The sequence below is a fragment of the Choloepus didactylus genome, chromosome 16 (genome assembly GCF_015220235.1).
Source record: "Choloepus didactylus isolate mChoDid1 chromosome 16, mChoDid1.pri, whole genome shotgun sequence".
Lineage (NCBI taxonomy): Eukaryota > Metazoa > Chordata > Mammalia > Pilosa > Megalonychidae > Choloepus > Choloepus didactylus.
In genome coordinates this window covers 63,242,990-63,262,139 of record NC_051322.1, presented here as the reverse complement: position 1 = coordinate 63,262,139, position 19,150 = coordinate 63,242,990, and the positions used below count along the sequence as shown (strand labels likewise).

General features: G+C 39.2%; 1 protein-coding gene across 6 annotated transcripts in view; it reads left to right on the top strand.

Annotated features, from left to right (window-relative positions):
- The window catches only part of MYOM1 (myomesin 1), a 214,765-nt gene that overhangs the window by 175,393 nt on the left and 20,222 nt on the right, over positions 1-19,150 (top strand). For all 6 annotated transcript variants that reach the window (XM_037806345.1, XM_037806341.1, XM_037806347.1 and 3 more), the window contains 5 exons: positions 1,315-1,429; positions 9,975-10,131; positions 11,724-11,830; positions 11,947-11,991; positions 17,538-17,674. In XM_037806345.1, the coding sequence (XP_037662273.1) occupies positions 1,315-1,429; positions 9,975-10,131; positions 11,724-11,830; positions 11,947-11,991; positions 17,538-17,674 (561 nt within the window). The remainder of the gene's footprint in view (positions 1-1,314; positions 1,430-9,974; positions 10,132-11,723; positions 11,831-11,946; positions 11,992-17,537; positions 17,675-19,150) is intronic.

The following is a 19,150-nucleotide window of genomic DNA, read 5'->3' as shown; positions in this document are numbered from 1 at the left end:
ATATAGTTAAGTAATTAAATTCTAAAAATGTAACAATTTAATTCCTTTAAATATATGGTCACAGTTCCTAATTCCTTTAAATATGTGGTCACAAATGCCTCGTTGAATAAATGTATTCTAGCATTTTTTTATTTGAATCACATTTTGGATACACAAGTACTATTGATCCCCTGTCACAATATTATAGGGGAAATTGTGACCTCTATGCAAGAAATTCCTTCTTAAAATACAATATAGCTTTCAAAAGTCACATATTTTTAAAAGAAATAAATACTTTTGCTAAAATACTAATAATATTAAGATAGTAATGATTAAGCATAGAATTATCATATGACCTAGCAATTCTCCTAGATATATATCCAAAATAATTGAAAACAGGGTCTCAAACAAATATGTGTAACCAATGTTAATAGCAACATTATTCCCAGTAGCGCAACCCAAGTGTCCGTCAATGGATGAATGGCTAGACAAAATGTGGTATATATGTACAATGGAGTATTATTCAGACATAAAAAGGAATGAAGTTCTGATGCGTGCAACAACATGCAATAGCCCTAAAGACATCATGTTGAGTGAAATAAGCCAGACACACAAGCACGAGTACTATATAATCTCACTGGTATGAAATAATTAGAATAAGAAAATTCGTAGAGTCAGAAACTAGAATATAGGTTACCAGGGGTCAGGGTGAGGGTAGAGAATTTAGAATTTAGAATGCATTCTAATTATTCACAGATTACTTAAATTCACAATTATATTGTTCATCTATTTAGTGAGAAATAGCTACATTAAATTTACAGGGACAATTTTTGTTTGTTTTTGTTCAAGTCCTTTAACATACTTTTAAATAAATGGAAGGTATTGGTGATTCGTGCTTTTAAGTCCCTTCTCTGGGCAAGCATTTTATCTGAAATCATTCATGGAACATATAAAAAATAGCAGGAAAAAAAGGCAGCATATACGTTATTGTGAGTACTTTGTAGTTTGTCCTTTTGACCAAAACATTGGGTGGAAAATTTATTTAAAGCGTCTGTATATTAGTCTTTTGTTTCTGATATTGTTGGCCATTAAATGATCTAAAGAAGAGAGAACATCAGACTTTGAATAGATACTAGAAACTCCTTGTCTACTTAAGATGGTCCAGATGGAAGAGATTCTAAAGCTAAAGTCGCATGCTTAGTCTTCGCGCATATCAGACCTAGAACTCAAGCGCGGGGCTCTTTCTCCTGTACAGCTAACTTGTTCTTACAGAGGAAGAGGACTTCTGTTTAAAATGACGCGACGTGCCCATGGCTTCTGTGCTTGCTCTTGCAGGTGCGAGGTCTCAAGGAGGGTGCCAGCTACGTGTTCCGCGTCCGAGCCATGAACCAGGCAGGCGTTGGGAAGCCGTCCGCCCTCGCTGGTCCTGTTGTGGCTGAAACCTGTCCAGGTGTGCTTTCCTTCTCCATTAAGGTTCACCCACCTGTGTAAGATACCGAAATAGCACCCAGTGTAACTTCTGTGCTTTTCCTGATTTCTAACATCATCAATTAATGCTATTTGAAGAATTGAGAAATGCAATCATAAACACAATAACCATGTATTCGTGCTTCAGAGGCACCTCAGAACAGGGATGAGCCAGACTTGCAAATGGTCATGGGCTGTTCTGGTTTATATCTGTAAACCAGAAAGTTCTCGATCAAATTACCCTTCCTGGACCAGATATACAGTCCTGGGACGTTCTTCCTGTTACTGTCAAACAGAATATTTTCCCCAGCATTGGGAAGCTGAAACAGCCCAGAGAGCAGACACAGTCCTTAAACAAAAGTAGGACTTATGTCATTGCAGTGATTAGGTTAAACCAGGGGTCTGTGAAGGGCCAGAGGGTAAATATAGTTGGGTTTATAGCCATTTGGGCTCTGTCACAACTTCCCAACGCTGCCATGGTGGCATGAAAGCAGCCACAGACAAGACAGATATTAATAACCGTAGTTGTGTACCAATAATACTCGATTATATGTGCTGAAATTGGAATTTTATATAATTTCCACGTCTTGAAACATTAATCTTTTGATTTTTTTCAACTGCTTAAAAATGTAAAAACAATTCTTAGCTTGCACGGCATACAAAAACAGGTAAAGGGCCAGATCTGACCCACGGATCGTAATTTGCTGACCCCAGGTTAAACTAACAGCTTCCCTAATGAATGGTCTATAGGCTTTTAGAGTTTAGTCTTCCAGAATTAGTCCTCACTTCCCAGTTTCAAGAGATCCCGTGACTGGCCTGGGGAAGGCAGCCTTTCCCTTTATTATGAGAACAAAGTTTACAGTATTCACCGCCCAAATAGTTTCAGATCATTACATAATAATTCTTTTATCATTCCGTCATTACCATTTTTTCAAGGTTATCTACTGTAGTTCATTAAAGTTACATAAAAGAAAGCTCTGGATAGGAACAAGAATAAGAAAAAATACTAACTAACCAGTTATTTTAGGTTTATATTCATTGTAATCTAGCATTTTAACTTTAATCTATCTCCGTTTCAAATGGAAATAAACATAGAGCCAATAAATAATGCAGTATTTATCTTTTCTGATGAGAAAAGATTGTAAACAGAGAAGACTCGGTTTGAAATGGGTTACTTGAAAAGTGTATAAAAATGTACCGTTTAAGGAAATACTTACCCCTTTCATCCTCTTGTTTCATAATGAGTGTCACACTACATACAAGTACCCTTTGCAAAAAAAACTTCATGAAGAAACAGAAAAATCTAGGAATGTATATGCCAGGTTAAAGGCAACACATGAAGATGTCAGGGCACATCTTCTATAGAAACTAAACCCTTCCATTTATGACTGTGAGGAAATAAAAAATACCAAATGGACATGCAAATGGATGCAAGTACAGAGTTTACCTTTTAAGAACATCTAGATGACTGTAAAAGTAAATTCAGTCTATTTTTCACTGCTAAGTCAAAAGCATCCTTCAGCAGTGGGTTCCCAACCCAATAGACTGAATAAAGCTTAAATCAGTTTTTTGCTTCCTCATCAATAGCCTCAGAATGGCAGATGACCAGGCCTTACTTTAACAGATCCATCACTTTGGAACTTTTACCACCAGTAAAAGCTCCGCTGCAGAGCTCCTGAGTGAGAGTTTTGTTTCACTGATTTGGAATCAGGCACCAAAAGCCTTTTGGGGGTATGGGGGAGGGGGCGCCTCATTCCTGGAAGACAACTACAAGCAACAGCTGCAGACATCTGTACACTAAACAGCACTGTATCATCCCATTCGGAAACCTCCTTTCTCAGCCTGGGATGCACAAAATGAAAATGCTTCCCCACGAAAAGGCACCAAAACCCTGGAGCAGCGTTGGAACTTGTTCTGTATGCAGCATACACATTCATTTTTGCAACATGTATTTCTTGAGCACCTGCTATGCGTCAGTCATTGTGTGGGCACTGGGAGTAGAGTGTGAATTACAACCTAATGGAAAGCCAGGGTCGCAACTTGGCATCATGAGAGCTCTGATAGATGTTCATAAAGCATTCCCCATAGCTGAAGAGGCTGTCGTTTACTAGGTAGTCATGTTTTGCAAGTCCCTGGAAAAACTTGTCTGGAGCCTAAAATTGTCTGTATTTATTTATTTTTTAGAATTTTTATCCAGGTATTTATTTTATGTTAGAATAGAGGAGAGGGGTTCACATTTGATCAGCTTAAAGATTTGGTACTTGAAATTTGGATTGCTGTTTCAGACCAACAGCTTTCTTGGAAAACATTGTTAAAACTTCACATGGAAAATGAAGCTTATCATGTAACAGCAAACCACAAAAACATCTAACAAGATACCACACTGTAATTTGAATTCCAGTTAAAAGCTAATCTAATCCACCCAGCCGGTAGGATCACTGGTCTCACTTTGAGGTCAAAGAACGTGCTAGAAGATATAGCCCAGTGGCCGCTACAAAGCCTAATCTCGCTGGTAACGAGGACCAGAGAATGGACAAAGTGTGTTGTGCTTTACCAAGAAATCTATTAGCTAGAAAAGCCCAAAAAGGAATTAAAAAAAAAAATTAGCATAGATCTGTTAGTACATAAAAGGACACTTCTGTTCATGATATTTGATATTTTAAAACAGTACCTGTGGTTGATTGCATCAGACATAGGGTGTAGGTGGTGGCAAGGTGAGCCTGATCAGACGGGAGACAAGGGAGAGACCTGCCAAGGTATGGCAGGTGAGCTGGAGAGCAACAAATAGCAGATGGTGTGGCTGGAGGTGGCCTTAGCAGAGAAGCAGGGCAGCGGTCAGGAGAATTTGGTGAGGGACTGCATTACAGGAGGGTGGGGCTTGGTTGGTCACCACAGCAAGGCAGGGTAGAAGAATACAGTGCCAATAAGAATAATGAGTTAGGATTGAGTTGGCAACATACAACCAAGGGCTTGTTAAATCCCAGTTTCTAAAAATCTGCTAGTCTCAGAATCTGGTAAGGCTGAGATTCAATGTGTGTTCAGTGGCTAAGTGGTGGAATCTTGCAGGATGCTGAAGTGGGAAGGCAGGCTGACTGTTAAAGATGAGCTCAACTGATGGATTTAGAAAACTGCTTGTATTTGCTTATTAACTTTTCTCTTTCACCCATTAGAACTTCTGTTCTCAACCCTGGCTGTACATTAAAATGATCCCAAGGACTTTTTGAAAATACTGATATCCAGATTTCACTCTAGACCCATTAAATCAGACTCTCTAGGGATAGTAAGCCTTGGGCACAGTTTTCTGAGTTTTTTGTTTTGTTTTGTTTTTCAGCTCACTGGGTTAGTTTGGTGTGAAGCTACAGTTGAGAATTTTCTCATTAGACTTTGGACTCTCAGAATAGGAAGTGAATCTTTTTCTTTTCCCTCTGTATGCCAAGAGACTAGCATGATATCCTGATATACAGTAGACATTTAATATATACTTAATAAATGAGAAAACAATTAATGACTTCCATGTTTTGGCTAGTGAGTGTGACTCTATTTTGTGGCCACAGCGTGCACACTTAACCTAAGGTATCTTGTAATGTGTGCCCCAGCTTATGAAGCGGTAGCTGGGAGAAGCGTTCGATGGAAGGCAGGATGATCAGTCAGCAGTCCTCATCCTAAACAAAGGGCAACTCAGTACTGCATGTGATTCATTAACTTTAATTCACTTCTGTCTGCTTCTATTCTGTCCCATCCTCCATTCTTTTAAACATCACTGCGTGCTCACACACACATACACACACACACACACACACACACACCATGGAGGAGAACAAATACTGAAAGTGTATAAAAAGTGATATATTAATGCTGATGTAAAAGACTTTGAATGAGAATGGAATTCTCATATCAAATTATGAAATGTATGGGAAAACTAACAGTTTGCTGTGATTTTAATTTGGCTTTTAAACTTTATCTTTTTTAAAGTCTTTTTTTTTGGAGAGAAGAGTAGAAGAGTGAAAATATCCAAATAGTTACTTGTAGCCCCAGGCCACACTTTAACCAGTCCACATACTAGGATTTGCCCCAAACCACATAACATCTTTCTGTCAGTTGCTGAGTTTTTCTTCCTCCTCTCATCATTCACCTTGTTCTCAGTGTGCCTGCTGATAGTAGCTTCTTACTTCTCTCTCCTTTTTGACTCTAATTCACTGAGGGAAGCCAACCAACTAGGCTTATAAGAATCATCTTAAACTAAGTGACAGTCTATGAAGTCTCCAGCAAATAGTGCCCAGGAATATTAGTTTGTGGACTTTGTAACGTCAGCACTGGCTCTTAGAGGCTTGTTTTTCTTCTTGGTTTTGGGCAAGATTCCAGATGGGTGAGGTAATGTAGTACAAAGGTTATCCATGGGATTTAGAGAAAGGCTAAGATAACTAAATTGTTCACCTTCTTTTGGTTTTGTTACTCCTTTGTAGCAAAGTTAAATCTTGCACTTTAGTTAAAGTAAGACTCTTAAGCTAAACCATGTCTTTTTTTGTCAAATCGAAGTCATACTTCCAATATAGTGAACAACAAGCATATGGGTGATTCACTTCCTTTTAAAAAGGGAATATAGGTAAGACAATGAGTGATCAATACGAGCAATCTGTCATGCCTCTAAAATAGATATTTAAATAGCAATGAAAGGTTTAGTCATCATCAATCACTTCTTTTTTCCTCTTAATTCAGATATACAGAAAATTTTCAATTTATATTCTCTCTGTGATTCTCAGCTGTGTATTATAACATTGTCTAATCCTCAACAATCTCAAGTGTTAGTCTTTTCTTAAATTTTAATAAGAGCACTTGGTTTGAGATTCATTATACAACACTGGTTGAGGACTAGTCATGAATGATCAGGAATAGTAACAAAGCATGGTCTGGAACTTTCAATGGAGCAGACATAGCTCTTTAAAGTAACATATGTTAACAGCACTGAAGTATATATTTGAATGTGGTTAAAAGGGGAAATTTTAGGTCATATATATGTTACTAGAATAAATTTTTTTTAAAAATGCATGGGACTGTACAACATAAACAGTGAGCCCTAAGGTAAGCCATGGACTATAGCAAATAGTATAATTATAAAAATGTGCTTTCATCATTTGTAACAAATGTACCACACTAATGCAAAGTGTTAATATTAGGTAGTATATTGCCATGTCCAAAAAGGGCAACATGCTCCAAACAGGATAAATCCTAATAGGCCTACTGTGAGACACATCAGAATGTCAAGTGCCAACAATAGAGAATCCTGAAAGCAGCAAGAGAAAAGCAATTCATCACATAGAATGGAACTGCAATAAGACTAAGTGTCAGTTTCTCAACGGAAACCATTCTAGTGAGAAGGCAGTGATATGATATATTCAAGGTATTAAAAGAGAAAAACTGCCAGCCAAGAATTCTTTATCCAGCAAAACTGTCCTTCAATGATGAGGGAGAGTTTAAAATAGTCACAGATAAACAGAAACAGAGAGTTTGTCAACAAGAGATCTGCTTTACAAGAAGAACTGAAGGGAGTTCTTCAGGCTGAAAGGAAAAGACAAGAGGGAGATGTTTGAAGGAGAGTATAGAAATGAAGATTATCAGTAAGGGTAACTAAAAAGGTAAAAAAAAAATAGAGGCAAAAAATAGGTATGACATATAAAGACCAATGGATAAAATGGCTGAGGTAAGTACCGCCTTTACAATAACATTCAATGTTAATGAATGAAACTCTGCAATCAAAAGGCACAGATTGACCGAGTGGATAAAAAAGTAAGATCCAGCTATGTGCTGTCTACAATTGACTCACTTTAGTCCCAAAGACGCAAATAGGTTGAAAATGAAAGGTTGAAAAACAGATATTCCACACAAACAGTAATCAAAAAAGAGCTGGGGTAGCTATACTAATATCAGAACAATAGACTTTAAATGCAAAAGTGTTATAAGAGACAAAGAAGGACACTATATATTAACAAAAGGGGCAATCAGTCCAGAAGAAATAACAGTCATAAATATTTACGCACTTAACCAGGGTGGCAAAAATATGAGGCAAACACTGTCAAAACTGAAGGGAGAAATAGACGTCTCGACCATATAGCTGAGTACTTCAGTACACCACTGTCATCAATAGATAGAGCATCTATATAGAGGATCAATAAGGAAACAGAGAACTTGAATGATATGGTTAACGAACTAGACCTGACAAAAATTATAGAACATTGCACTCCCAAACAGCAGTATATACATTGTTCTCAAGAGCTTATGATCATTCTCCAGAATAGACCACATGTTGGGTCACAAAACAAGTATCAATAAATTTTAAAGATTGAAATTATACAAAGTATTTCTTCTGACCCTAATGGAATGAAGCTGGAAATCAACAACAATTTGTGAACTGAAAAATTCACAAATGTATGGAAGATAATGCACTCTTAATCAGTGGATCAAAAAAAAATTGCAAGAAAAATCAGTAAATATCTCAAGATCAATGAAAATGAGAACACAACACATCAGAATTAAGGGATGATGCAAAGGCAGTGCTGAAAGGGACATTTATAGCCCTAATGGCCTACATTAAAAAAGAAGAAAGCTCTATAATCAAAGGCCTAACTGCACACCTGGAGGGGCTAGATAACAGACAGCAAACTAATCCCAAAGCAAGCGGAATGGTATCACATTATTGTGAATGTAGTCAACAGCACTGAACTAAAGAAATGAATGTGGTTAAAAGAGGAAACTTTAGGATGTATATAATACCAGAATAAAAATTTAAAGACAAAATATAGTACTGTGTAGCACAGTGAACCTTAACTATAGTATTAATAGGACAAGTAAAAGACTGTTCTTTCCTGGGTTATAAAAAATGATGAGAAGATGGTAATAGATAAAACTATCTTAATAATCTTTGATGAATTGTAACAAAGGTAACTACTGTTAAACAACATACAGTTATAAAGAAAGTGTTATTATCAATAGCACAAATGTTCGACACCAATGTAAGGTGTTGGGGGTAGGATGTGCACAGGAATCCTGTATTGTATGCATGGTGGTTTTGCAAACTTACAACTTCTCTAATAAAAGAAAAGTGTAATAAAAAAAGTAACATATGGTGGACATTTCACTTAGGGAACAATTAAGCCTTTAACTGATTATTATTTCAGTTTATCTACAAAGCCAAATATGAAAATAACCCTTTGTTTGTTTAACAGGAAATGATATTTAAAATTTCCAGACTAGTTGGCTCTAACCTTTACGTGCATTAAAGTTCACTTTATGGAGGTCTGTAATTGAAGCACACACTGCCATCAGTAAGGACACACACCAGGCTTAGAAGCTAAGACCCTCTTGTCTCTCACTTTTGGACATTTGTTCTCCTGGCCCTTCTCCTGGGAACATTTATGCAATTTTTTTTCCACTGACAAGTTTTATTGGACAGTAGGCCAGGATGCTGGCTTCTTATTTTCCAGAAAGAAAGCCTTCAATCTCTTGGGAAGTATGTGTTGGAAGACTCTTTCATATATATATATATGTTTTTTTTTTTTTTTTTTAATGAAGCTGTAGCTTTCTGAAACTAAATATAACCATTTTTCCTAAGGTATTGAAACAAATCTAGTGTAGACTGCCGATTGATTGAGCATCAATATGAGTGGAGCATTGCACTTCCTTCAGAACTGATCTAACTATAGATGTGAATGTTTTATACACTTTACAAACCGAAATGTTATATTAGATGCAGGTACAATTTATGATAGCTCTCAGAAATAAAAGAATTCAAAACATCAACCTGATTGTTATTTAAAATCCAAAAACTGATCTTGAAACATCTGGAGCTCTTGAAACTGTTTCCATTTAGATTTCCATGCATTTCAACAATAGCTGTCTCTAGGTTGCTCTCATTCTAACCCAGAGGGGTCTCTTTAGGTTGACTTATGGTTACATGATCAACCGAGCAAGTTTCTGCATATTTACCATTTTTAAATGATTTACAATCTCTGAAGATGTGACTATAAGTTAGTCTTTTTGCCTCTACTTCCTCCTCTTCAGTTTTCCTTCGGTCTCTTTGTCTCTTTCTATCCTTCCCTGATGACTGGCGGGATCTGGGTGTTACTGAAGAAAAAGTCACGAGTTAGGGCCTGGTAAGGACCAATCACCTTTCCTTTCCCCCCAGGCTACCTTTCCCCTGTGTTAAAATCAGTCCATGCCCATAACTGCCTCGACAGTCATGCCAGGGACTGAGCAAGGAAATGAGGATTGAAGAGCACCAAGTTTTCTTCAGCCCTGGACAAACAGTACTGTCCGCGGTGTTGATTGTCCAGAAGAATCGTGGCACATTCCCTTAATCCCATGCTACCTTGTGAAAGCTGAGTTGAGAGCAGGATGGCCTGTCTGCTTTCCCTTGCACAGACCCTGCCTTAAGGCAAAAGTATCTAATCCAAGAGTAAAGAATTCTTACTTGGCCGATTTCTACCAGAAAACATTAGTGCCTTTTTTTTTTTTTTTTTTTTTTAAACTTTTAGGAACCAAAGAGGTGGTTGTAAATGTGGATGATGATGGAGTCATTTCATTGAACTTTGAATGTGATCAGATGTCTCCAAATTCCAAGTTCACCTGGTCCAAAGATTATGCACCCACTGAGGATTCTCCACGCTTAGAAACCGAAAGCAAAGGCAACAAGTACGGACCCTTTCGATAGTAACAGTGGGTTTCCTTTTCACTATAGGAGCATGAAGTAAGCGCTCTGCTTTCTAATTTAGTTACTTGGAAAATAAGCATATGATGTTACAAATATTTTACATCTGGTATTATAAAAGAGTCATAACCAATATAACCCTTAAAAATAGTGATCCTCATAGAGTGCTTTTCACATTAGTCCGTTTAAAATGCTCTCTCATATGTTATCTCATTTGTGATGTTAGAAAGGCTTTGCTGGATATAAAATTCAGCTTGAAAGATGATTTCTCATTAATTCTAAGAACTTTTGCAATCTTAAAGTAATGGGGAGGATGCTTACAGATGAGGGGCGGTGGGAAGAGTGAGCTACTTGCCAGTTCACGTTACGCTAAATTAAATGGGTTAAGTATGATCTCTTCTGCTTGTTTCACCATCTCTTATGAATGGCATAATAAAACTCAGGAAAGAACTCAGTATGGGAAGTGCAGGGCAGGTGAATTCAAGTCCCAGCTTTTTTAGCAACTAGCTGTGTGACCTTTGGGCAAACTAGTAAACTTCCATGGACTTCAGATTTCTTTTTCTGTAAAATGGAGGAGAAGAGAGGGAATTAATTTTAAGATCTTTCAGCTCCAAGATTCTGAGCTTTTTTTACTTTACCTTGTTTATCAAGCTTTATATTTTTCTAGTGCCAACCATATTGAAATATATTTGCTAAAGCAAAGTATTTTTAGATATTTTTTTATTACAGTGAAACACAGTGTATCTCAGAAATAAAAGAAAGAAATAGCAATTTAGTTGGAGAATGACAAGGAAATACTGACTATGATTAAAAGACATTTTTCTGTCACTATGTTATAAAGTCCTTGAAGTAAAACATACAGTTGGTCAAAAAAGACAATCAAACTATAAATTTTTTTCCAGTCCATGCACGTGGCTAACATTTATGTCTGGCTGATCTTAGACATTGACTAGCGCTATGAACCACCAAAATTAGAAAACACAATGAACTGAACTACTGATCCATTCACTTATTCATTCCACAACTATTTATCAAGCACATATTACATGCCAGATAGAGTGCTGGGTGCTGGGATACAACAGTAAACAAAACAGACCCTGTCCCTGCAGGTCCAGAGGTTATACATTGGGGAGAGTATAGATAAAGAAACAGGAAATAGCAATGCAGTATGATAAGCTTAATAAAGGGAATTAGGGGAGGCACCATAATTACAATAGCAGGTTCTGCCCTATAGGTGAAAAAAGCGTCAGGCTCCCCAGCCGTGGTTGAGCAGTTAAACATCTTTATGTGGGATTTGTATTGATATGCAGCATCACTGCTTGGGGTCTCTGTGATAGCAGCTCCTTCCTTCTCCACATCACCGCCTCCCTCAGGGGAGGAGGTCCAGGAAAGCTTTTGCAGACCTTTAGCCTAAGAACATCGAGGTTGAGTAGGCCTTAGCTCAGCAAGGGGGAGAGAAACAAGTGTTCCAAACAGAGGGAGTAGCTTATGCAAATGCCTAGAGAAAGTACAGAACACAGATCCACAGACCCTACTTACGCTGCTTCATTGCTAAGAAAAGTATTCTGCTCTGAAGGACGAAAATGACCTTTAAAGACCTCGGGACAGAAGATCTAGGCATTTATACCTGTGACATAACAGACACTGATGGAATGGCATCAAGCTACTTAATAGATGAGGAAGGTAAGTTTAAAATGAATTCTAACAAGTCTAATGCTGCCTTAATTTCTCAATTATTCTCCAGAATAAAGTGACTTTTATTGGCCTAAGGTATAATTGTCCTCTTTTCCTCCCTACAGAGTTGAAACGTTTGCTTGCTCTCAGTGAGGAACACAAGTTCCCAAGTAAGTGTCCAAAATACAGCTACAGAGCTTAACAATTTTACTAGGTGGCGACTTCTGGAATAGGTCAGTGACAACTCTGGAGGTATTGAAGGAAGAGGCTTTTGAGAACATATAATAAAAACTGTCTTTGTTTGCCAGGGCTGCTATACCAAACACCAAAGACTAGTTGGTTAAAAGAACAGGAACTTATTGTCTGACAGTTTTGGATGCTAGAAGTCCAAAATCAAGAGGTCAGCAAGATCATGCTCTCTCGAGTCTGTAGTGTTCTGTGGTGGCTTGCTGGCCTCCATAACTCAGTCTCTGGCTCTGTCACATGGCCCTCTCCCTCCCTCTCTGTTCCCTCCTGTCCCCGCCGACTGTCCAGATTTCCTCTGCAGGTAAGATGCAGTCGTATTGCATAAGGTGCACCCTGATTCACTCTGGCCTCTTCCTACCTAATAGGACTTTGATAATACCATTTACAAATGAGTTCACTCCCACAGGACCCATGGTTTGGGCTGGAACATGTCTTTGTGGGGGCAGTGATCCAGTCTGTAACAGGAACACACATTGGTAGCTACAGATGTGCTTTCTAGAAGTGCTGCTTTTTCATTTCTCTGCCATTATTCTACAGAGATGGAAAGGATACTAACATAGAAAATATAGCCCATACTGTTAGCCTAGATGTAACATCTGAGAATTAAGTTCTTCACTTTCTGTCTGTGTAGTTTGGAATCACATATTTACCTTCTGGATGTATTCATTTGTATGTCTTTTTGGCAAACTAATCTCTGCCAAAGTAGTTTAATGTTGATACTTAAGAGAAAAGTTACACCTCCAAATATATACAACCTAAATATAGTACTACCATTTTAAACTCATGGAAAATAGGTAATGATACCTTGGTCAGAAAAAGTATCCCTCTTAGCTTTCTAGCAAACCCTTCAATACAGTGCCCTCTACATAAAAAATTCAGTTCCTCAGTTGACAACTAAGAGAACGGAAAGAAGACTGAAATGACACTCCCAAGGTTCCATTGGCCTGATAGGATCTCTGGCCATTAGCACGTCTTGGCCAAAGGAATGAAGCAGCCATAAAATTACACCTTAGAATTTGAGTGAAAAACAGAAAAGTAATGGCATGCATTCATTCTTATAAAATCAGGATTTTTTTCCCACTCTTTAATACTTAGAATATAACTCCACTTAATACATGACTTTTAGGAATCTGGAAAACCATATCCGTACTCCAGGTAAAACTTTGTACATTTGTATATGTGCCTTTTCCTAGGGAGAGAAACCACAGCGTTCACTAAACTCTCAGTGGAAGCTGTGATTTAAAAACAAACAAAAACTCTACTCTGGATCCAACTTCCTGACTTCTCTTATGTTTCTGAGGAATGACTTGTTTGACCATGAGGCTGAATGTTGGTGAATAATGGCCTCAGCTGTAATGTCCCCAAAACTCCCTTTGTTCAGCAAGGCAGTAGAGTGGAGTGGCCTATGTAGTTGGAATTTAGGATGCAGACTTGTGAATTTTAGGGGAGAATCTGCTACATAGTATTAGGCAAGCCATTTCTCTCCTCTGTATGTTGTTTCACCACAAAACGGGAAAAGTAATATCATGAACTTTAAAAGTTAATTTACAGGTTGTATGGCAGGTAGAGACTGTCCTGCACTTTCATTTACTTTGTCCTATACTTTGGATTAGCTCTGCAAAACTGGGCAACTCATTTCAAATTCCCTGAGCCTCAGTTTGTTTTTCAGGCATGGCTGTTGTAATGGTTTATAGTACCTACCATAGAGAGATGCTGTAAGAGTTCATAAATATGGTATTGGTTGATCCTTGAACTCTTCAGGAAAAAAGATTATTAATTTAAGCAGAACAGTGATCCTAGAAGAACCCACTGCTTGGAGCGGAAGAGCTGTCTGCAAGCCACAGAGGAAATTCATGTCTCTTTATCTTCCCAGGACTGGGGAGCAGCGAGGGAGGCAAGGCCACTGTGTTGAACATGGTCAGAGCCCAGACTGAGGGGCAGACCCTTTGAACATTGGTAAATATGGAGAGAAATGGCAGCATCTATTAATCTACTTAGTCAGACAATAAAACATTGATCAAGTGTCCAGGCAACAGCTGGTCCAAGCAACATGTACAGTTTGCTTTAAGGATGGAGATGAGAAAAGATGGGGTGTCAGTGTGCCACTGAGTTGCTCAGACTTCCCTGGAGTTCAATGGTCATATAAACCTGGAGATAGAATTAATGAAGACATTAGCAATTGCCTGATGTCACAGGCATCTGTTCCAGGAGATTTTGTTTCATAGAAACATGAGGACTGTTGCTGGCTCTACGAGAGAGGGTAGCAGCAAACACAGGCACCCTTCTATTTTGGTAGGCACAGAGAGAGAACCCAAATATGTGTTTAAAACTCTGACATGCAAGTATCAAATCTCCAAACCCAGTGGAATTGTTATTGGTCCTTTAAAGCAGCATTTTACTCTTAAAGCTCTGGACTCTGAGTCTTGTTTTTTGTTGTTGTTCTGTTTTGTTGTTTTGTTTTGTTTTGTTTTTGGCCCTACCACTATTATATTTATCAGGTCACCACATGAGTATTTTCAGCGATCTGATCACAGGGTCAAAGCAACCTGTCTGACTTCCCAATGTATATCCACTTCCTTTTAGTCAATGTTGACACATAATGAAGTCATTTTCTTATAAGGTTTTAAATTGATCTCGTTTACTTACAGAATGTAATAAAGAATACGGTGTTCCTTTATCCCTTTGCATGGTAAACTATCCTATTTTAAGCTGTTTTCAAAAATATTTTGAAAACCACTAAACATATGCCTTCAACCTACAAATAACAGATATTTTGCTGAGGCAAATTAACTGCCAGAGAAAAGAGCCTAAGGAAATTGAGGGCTGAGGAAAAGGAAAAATTAAAAGTTTATAAAGCTAAAACCAGAAAATAATCTAGTCTATTTTTCCAGCATTGAGAAGAGGCAGCTTATTCAAATATATAATGTAATGTCAAGAATTTAAGGTTTGTTTGGGGAGAAGGGTCCAGGAGGGAGGTATGCCTTGGTATTTTCAACATCCTGCATACTATCTCCTCATTTGTAGACAATGGTTATTACCACTTATATACCTGTACTAGATATGTGCTCATATATACAGGTACATAAGCCTAAATATGGATATATTGGTATATTCTCTTAGGTGTCAATATGTTGTATTTTACAATTGGTGGTTGTAGGGGGTTCTTGAGGCAACTGGAGGAGGAACGAGAAACCAATGTTTACAGAGCACTTCTTATGTGCCAGTGTCTTGGTAGGGTGCTTAGTGTATGTCATTTAAATTCTACGGTGACTTCAAAAGGGTTGGTACTAAGGTAATTTGATTTTAGAAAGTGAGGCCCAGAGAGGTTAAGTAACTAGACCAGACTCACACAGCTGGGCCATGGGTTGGACCTGGGTGGTTGACCCCAGAGCCTGTCCCTGCCCATTACACAGGCAGTCTCTGTACATGCACCTGCCTTGTTTGCCCCTCGCCTTCCATGGTGAGTCCTTGTGGCCAGCACTCCCCGATGATGTTCTTATAACTTGGGGAGGTTGGGAGCATGAGGGAAGTGGGGGCTCTCAGGAATGCCCTCTCTCTCCCCCTCTCCTCCTCCCTGCCCATCATTAATCTGGGCCTCTTTTCCCGGCCAATATCCCCTACACCCCACAAGGTAAGTGTATAGTTCAGATATTAGATTCCCTACCATCAGGTCTCCAGACTTTTCTGGAAGAGATTCTACTTTCCACTTCCCTCAAGACTGACTTGCAGTGAGCTTGAGGATCGTGCAGGGAGAAAGCTCAGCCTCCCTCTCCTCATACTTGGGTCCACCCATTGTCCACTTTGCTTAGAAATGATGCAGAGACTGGAAAACCATTGGCGTTCTTCAGGGCAGACAGGCTGTGATCACGAGGGTCACAGGAGGGAAGAGATAGCCCCAGCCTGGGATGGAGGAGATTGGGACTCTAGTCTCAGCTCTGCTACCCAGACATGTCACTACACCTCCCTGAGCAGCAGAATTGGGACGGACCTTTCTTGAGCACTGGTCACTGTGTACTGTGTCTGGATGAACTCTGTTCCTCTCTTTACTCTCTTACCTGCCTTGCGAGGTAGATAATACCCCCTTTAGCAGGCAAGGAAGACAGGTTCAAGGAGGAGACTAGCTGTTCAAGAGCATAGTGTGACCCCAAAGCCATCTTCCGTCCACCATGGTGTGCACCCTGGCAGATGATGTCTGGCCTCCTTTCAGTTCTAAAGGAGTGAATCTAGAGCTGAATTTTGCAATGACTGTGGAGTCATGCATGTGAAAGGCATCCCCTGAAGCTTGGAAAAGAGAGGATAAATACAAAGAATTTACATGTGTTACAAATTTAGGGGACTTGTCATTTAAAATGTAGCCGATGCTAACATTTGGAGATAGGTCTAAGAACAGCATAGAGAACATAGAGTGATGATTCCTCCTAAAGGAAGCTAAAGACTACTAAAGTATACTAACACATGCTTTTCCACAAAGTATGCCCTGGAGCCACCTCTGATATAGAATCTTTGGTTGAAGGAGCCGTTCTAGAGAACATATGCAGGTTACAAGAAATTTAAAAAGTAGTTTTGAGAGATGCCAGCCAACTTACTAAACTGCACTCAGACTCAAATGGCTTATGTAACAGAGGTGTAAATCAAAGGTACCATATGGTTGCTTTGCCTTCTATGTAAAACAAGCCGTACCGTATTTTTTTGAAGCTTTTCGATGATGACTCACTTATTTGCCTCTGAAAAAAATGTGCTTGGCCTTAGAACTAAAATGAACTGGTTTGTCATTGGGATGGATAGGGTTCAAATGACAAGCTGGTTGATCTTATGTAGTCAAAATTAGTTCTTTTTTAAAATTCATTTTTAAAAACACTCAAAAGTACCCCCCCCCAAAGTGAGTTGAATTTAACTCGTTTCCATATATGTGGAAGTAATTAAGATAATGAACCATACAGTGTTGGAACTGGAAAATATCTTGGCTACTTTGGGCTACTAGTTCAATTTCATTCACTTAGAGACAAGTCAAGTGAGGCTCAGAGACATGCAGTGACCCATCCAATAGTACCCAGTTTGTCACAGCAGAACTTGGACTACACCCATCTCTCCTGGTATCAACCCAGAACTCCTTTCATGACACCTCTTTAGTGCCCTACTAAATAAACCTAACCAGATGCTACAGTAGAGAGTAACAGAATATTAGTTAGAAGGGCCCAGAGAGGTAGGTTTGTCTTCTTCATTCTTACTGTTGAGATACCTGTGGCTTTGGGAAGGTGAGAGACTGGCCCCAAGGGACAGTCTCAGAAGTAGAACCCAAGTTTTCTGCCCCACCAGTCTGAGGCTCTCTCTACCTGCTCTCACTGCCCTGTACACACGCAAGAAACAAGAGGCTTCATCTCTGTTTCCATTGAGTATTTTTTCACTTGTTAAAAGTCTGTATCAATACAGTTGGTTACCCCTATAATTACAATTTTTATTTTTTTCACAGCTGTTCCAATTAAATCCACGTTGGCAGTTGAAATTTTGGAGAAGGGGCGGGTCCGGTTTTGGATGCAGGCTGACAAGATGACAGCCAACACCAAAGTCAGCTACGTATTTAATGAAAAAGAGATTTTTGAAGGGCCGGTAGGTTTTTAATACATTTAGAATTTTTGATGTATTATTCTAGAATACCCTGGGGAAGCCCTATTGTAATATGGATAATTGTTATGAAAGCCCCTGTGCGGTGAGGTGGGGGGAGTTTAAATCATTTTCATGCGTAAAAAATGTGGAGGGAAAAATATAGATCGACTCATCATTTTATCCAAACTGGAAACTTATGAGAGTGAAACAGGGTACCACTAATAGTTTCTCAGGACAACAGTCATAAACCACAACTGGTCTCAAGCAAAGCAAGCAGTATGATCACATACGAATATAGAGCTGCTCTCCTAGAAGCAAAAGAGCCAGCTGCACACTGCCCTTAACTGAACTAACATATATCACCCACCCGGGCAGAGACTTGGTACTTTATGTGGAAGAAATGGTCTCTGTTGTTCCAATGGCTCAAAAAGAGGTAATAAAATGCTTTTCTGGTCAAGAATGCAATACATCCTTATTGCAAAAAAAAATCAGAAAAGAAAAAAGCACATTCTTACAACTTTTTGAAAGATAAAGTATCTAATTATACTTACATACTTTTTTGGTCCTTTTCCTACACTTCAGTGTCTGTCTGTCTATTACTTACATAGGTGATTGTATGTCTGTATTTTTCTACTATTTTTCTCTGCTTTTAATGTAGAGATTGTCTTTATAGAGAGAGCTCTGTCATCTGAGCTTTGTGCGTCCTCCCCACAGACATCAGCAGAGCAGGATGGGCAGGATGGGAGCCGCAGGCCTTGGGCTCGGTGGCCCTGGCACTCACTCGTGCTGTCACGGGACAAACGGGAAACCGAAAAAGCAGGAGGCAGTGTGGTGTGTGGCCATTAGCAACCCACCCTCCTTTCATTGAGATATAATTTTAGAACATTCCAGAGTTCGTTAGTGAGGGAGAGAATGATCAACATGAATAGAAGAGTGGGCAGTATATTGTCTTTCAACTCATATCGTAATTGTATCTAGAGCCAGAAAAATCAGTTGTGTACACACAGGCCCATCTTCTTCTGGTCTCCTGCTACAGTCACTGGCTGATGGACAGAAAGGGAGAACGTTGTTGACATCACTCTGCCACCACAGTCATTGAGGTTCGGAACACCAGGGCACGTGTGCATAGATGCACTCCTCTGTTTGTTCCCACACACACATGTATGTGTACACACGCATGCACACACATGCACACACAGACACCGTCCTAAAGCTCTTCTTTGTCATGCGGTTGGTTCTCATCATACCATTTCATTGGTTGAAAATTCCTGTCTTAGGTTGGATTCTCTAGAAGGAGAGCCTGAAATAGAGACTCTTGCTCAAGTGATTTATTAGAAGTAGTTCTCAGAACAAGGGAGAGAGGAAAGCAGGAGAGCGTGGGGGGAAAGCTAAGCAGAAGTCTGGTCTCAGCTGGAGACTGGCTTCCCTCAGGGGCAGCTCTGGAGCGTGAACTGCATAGCTGAGTTGGTCCCAGTCCCG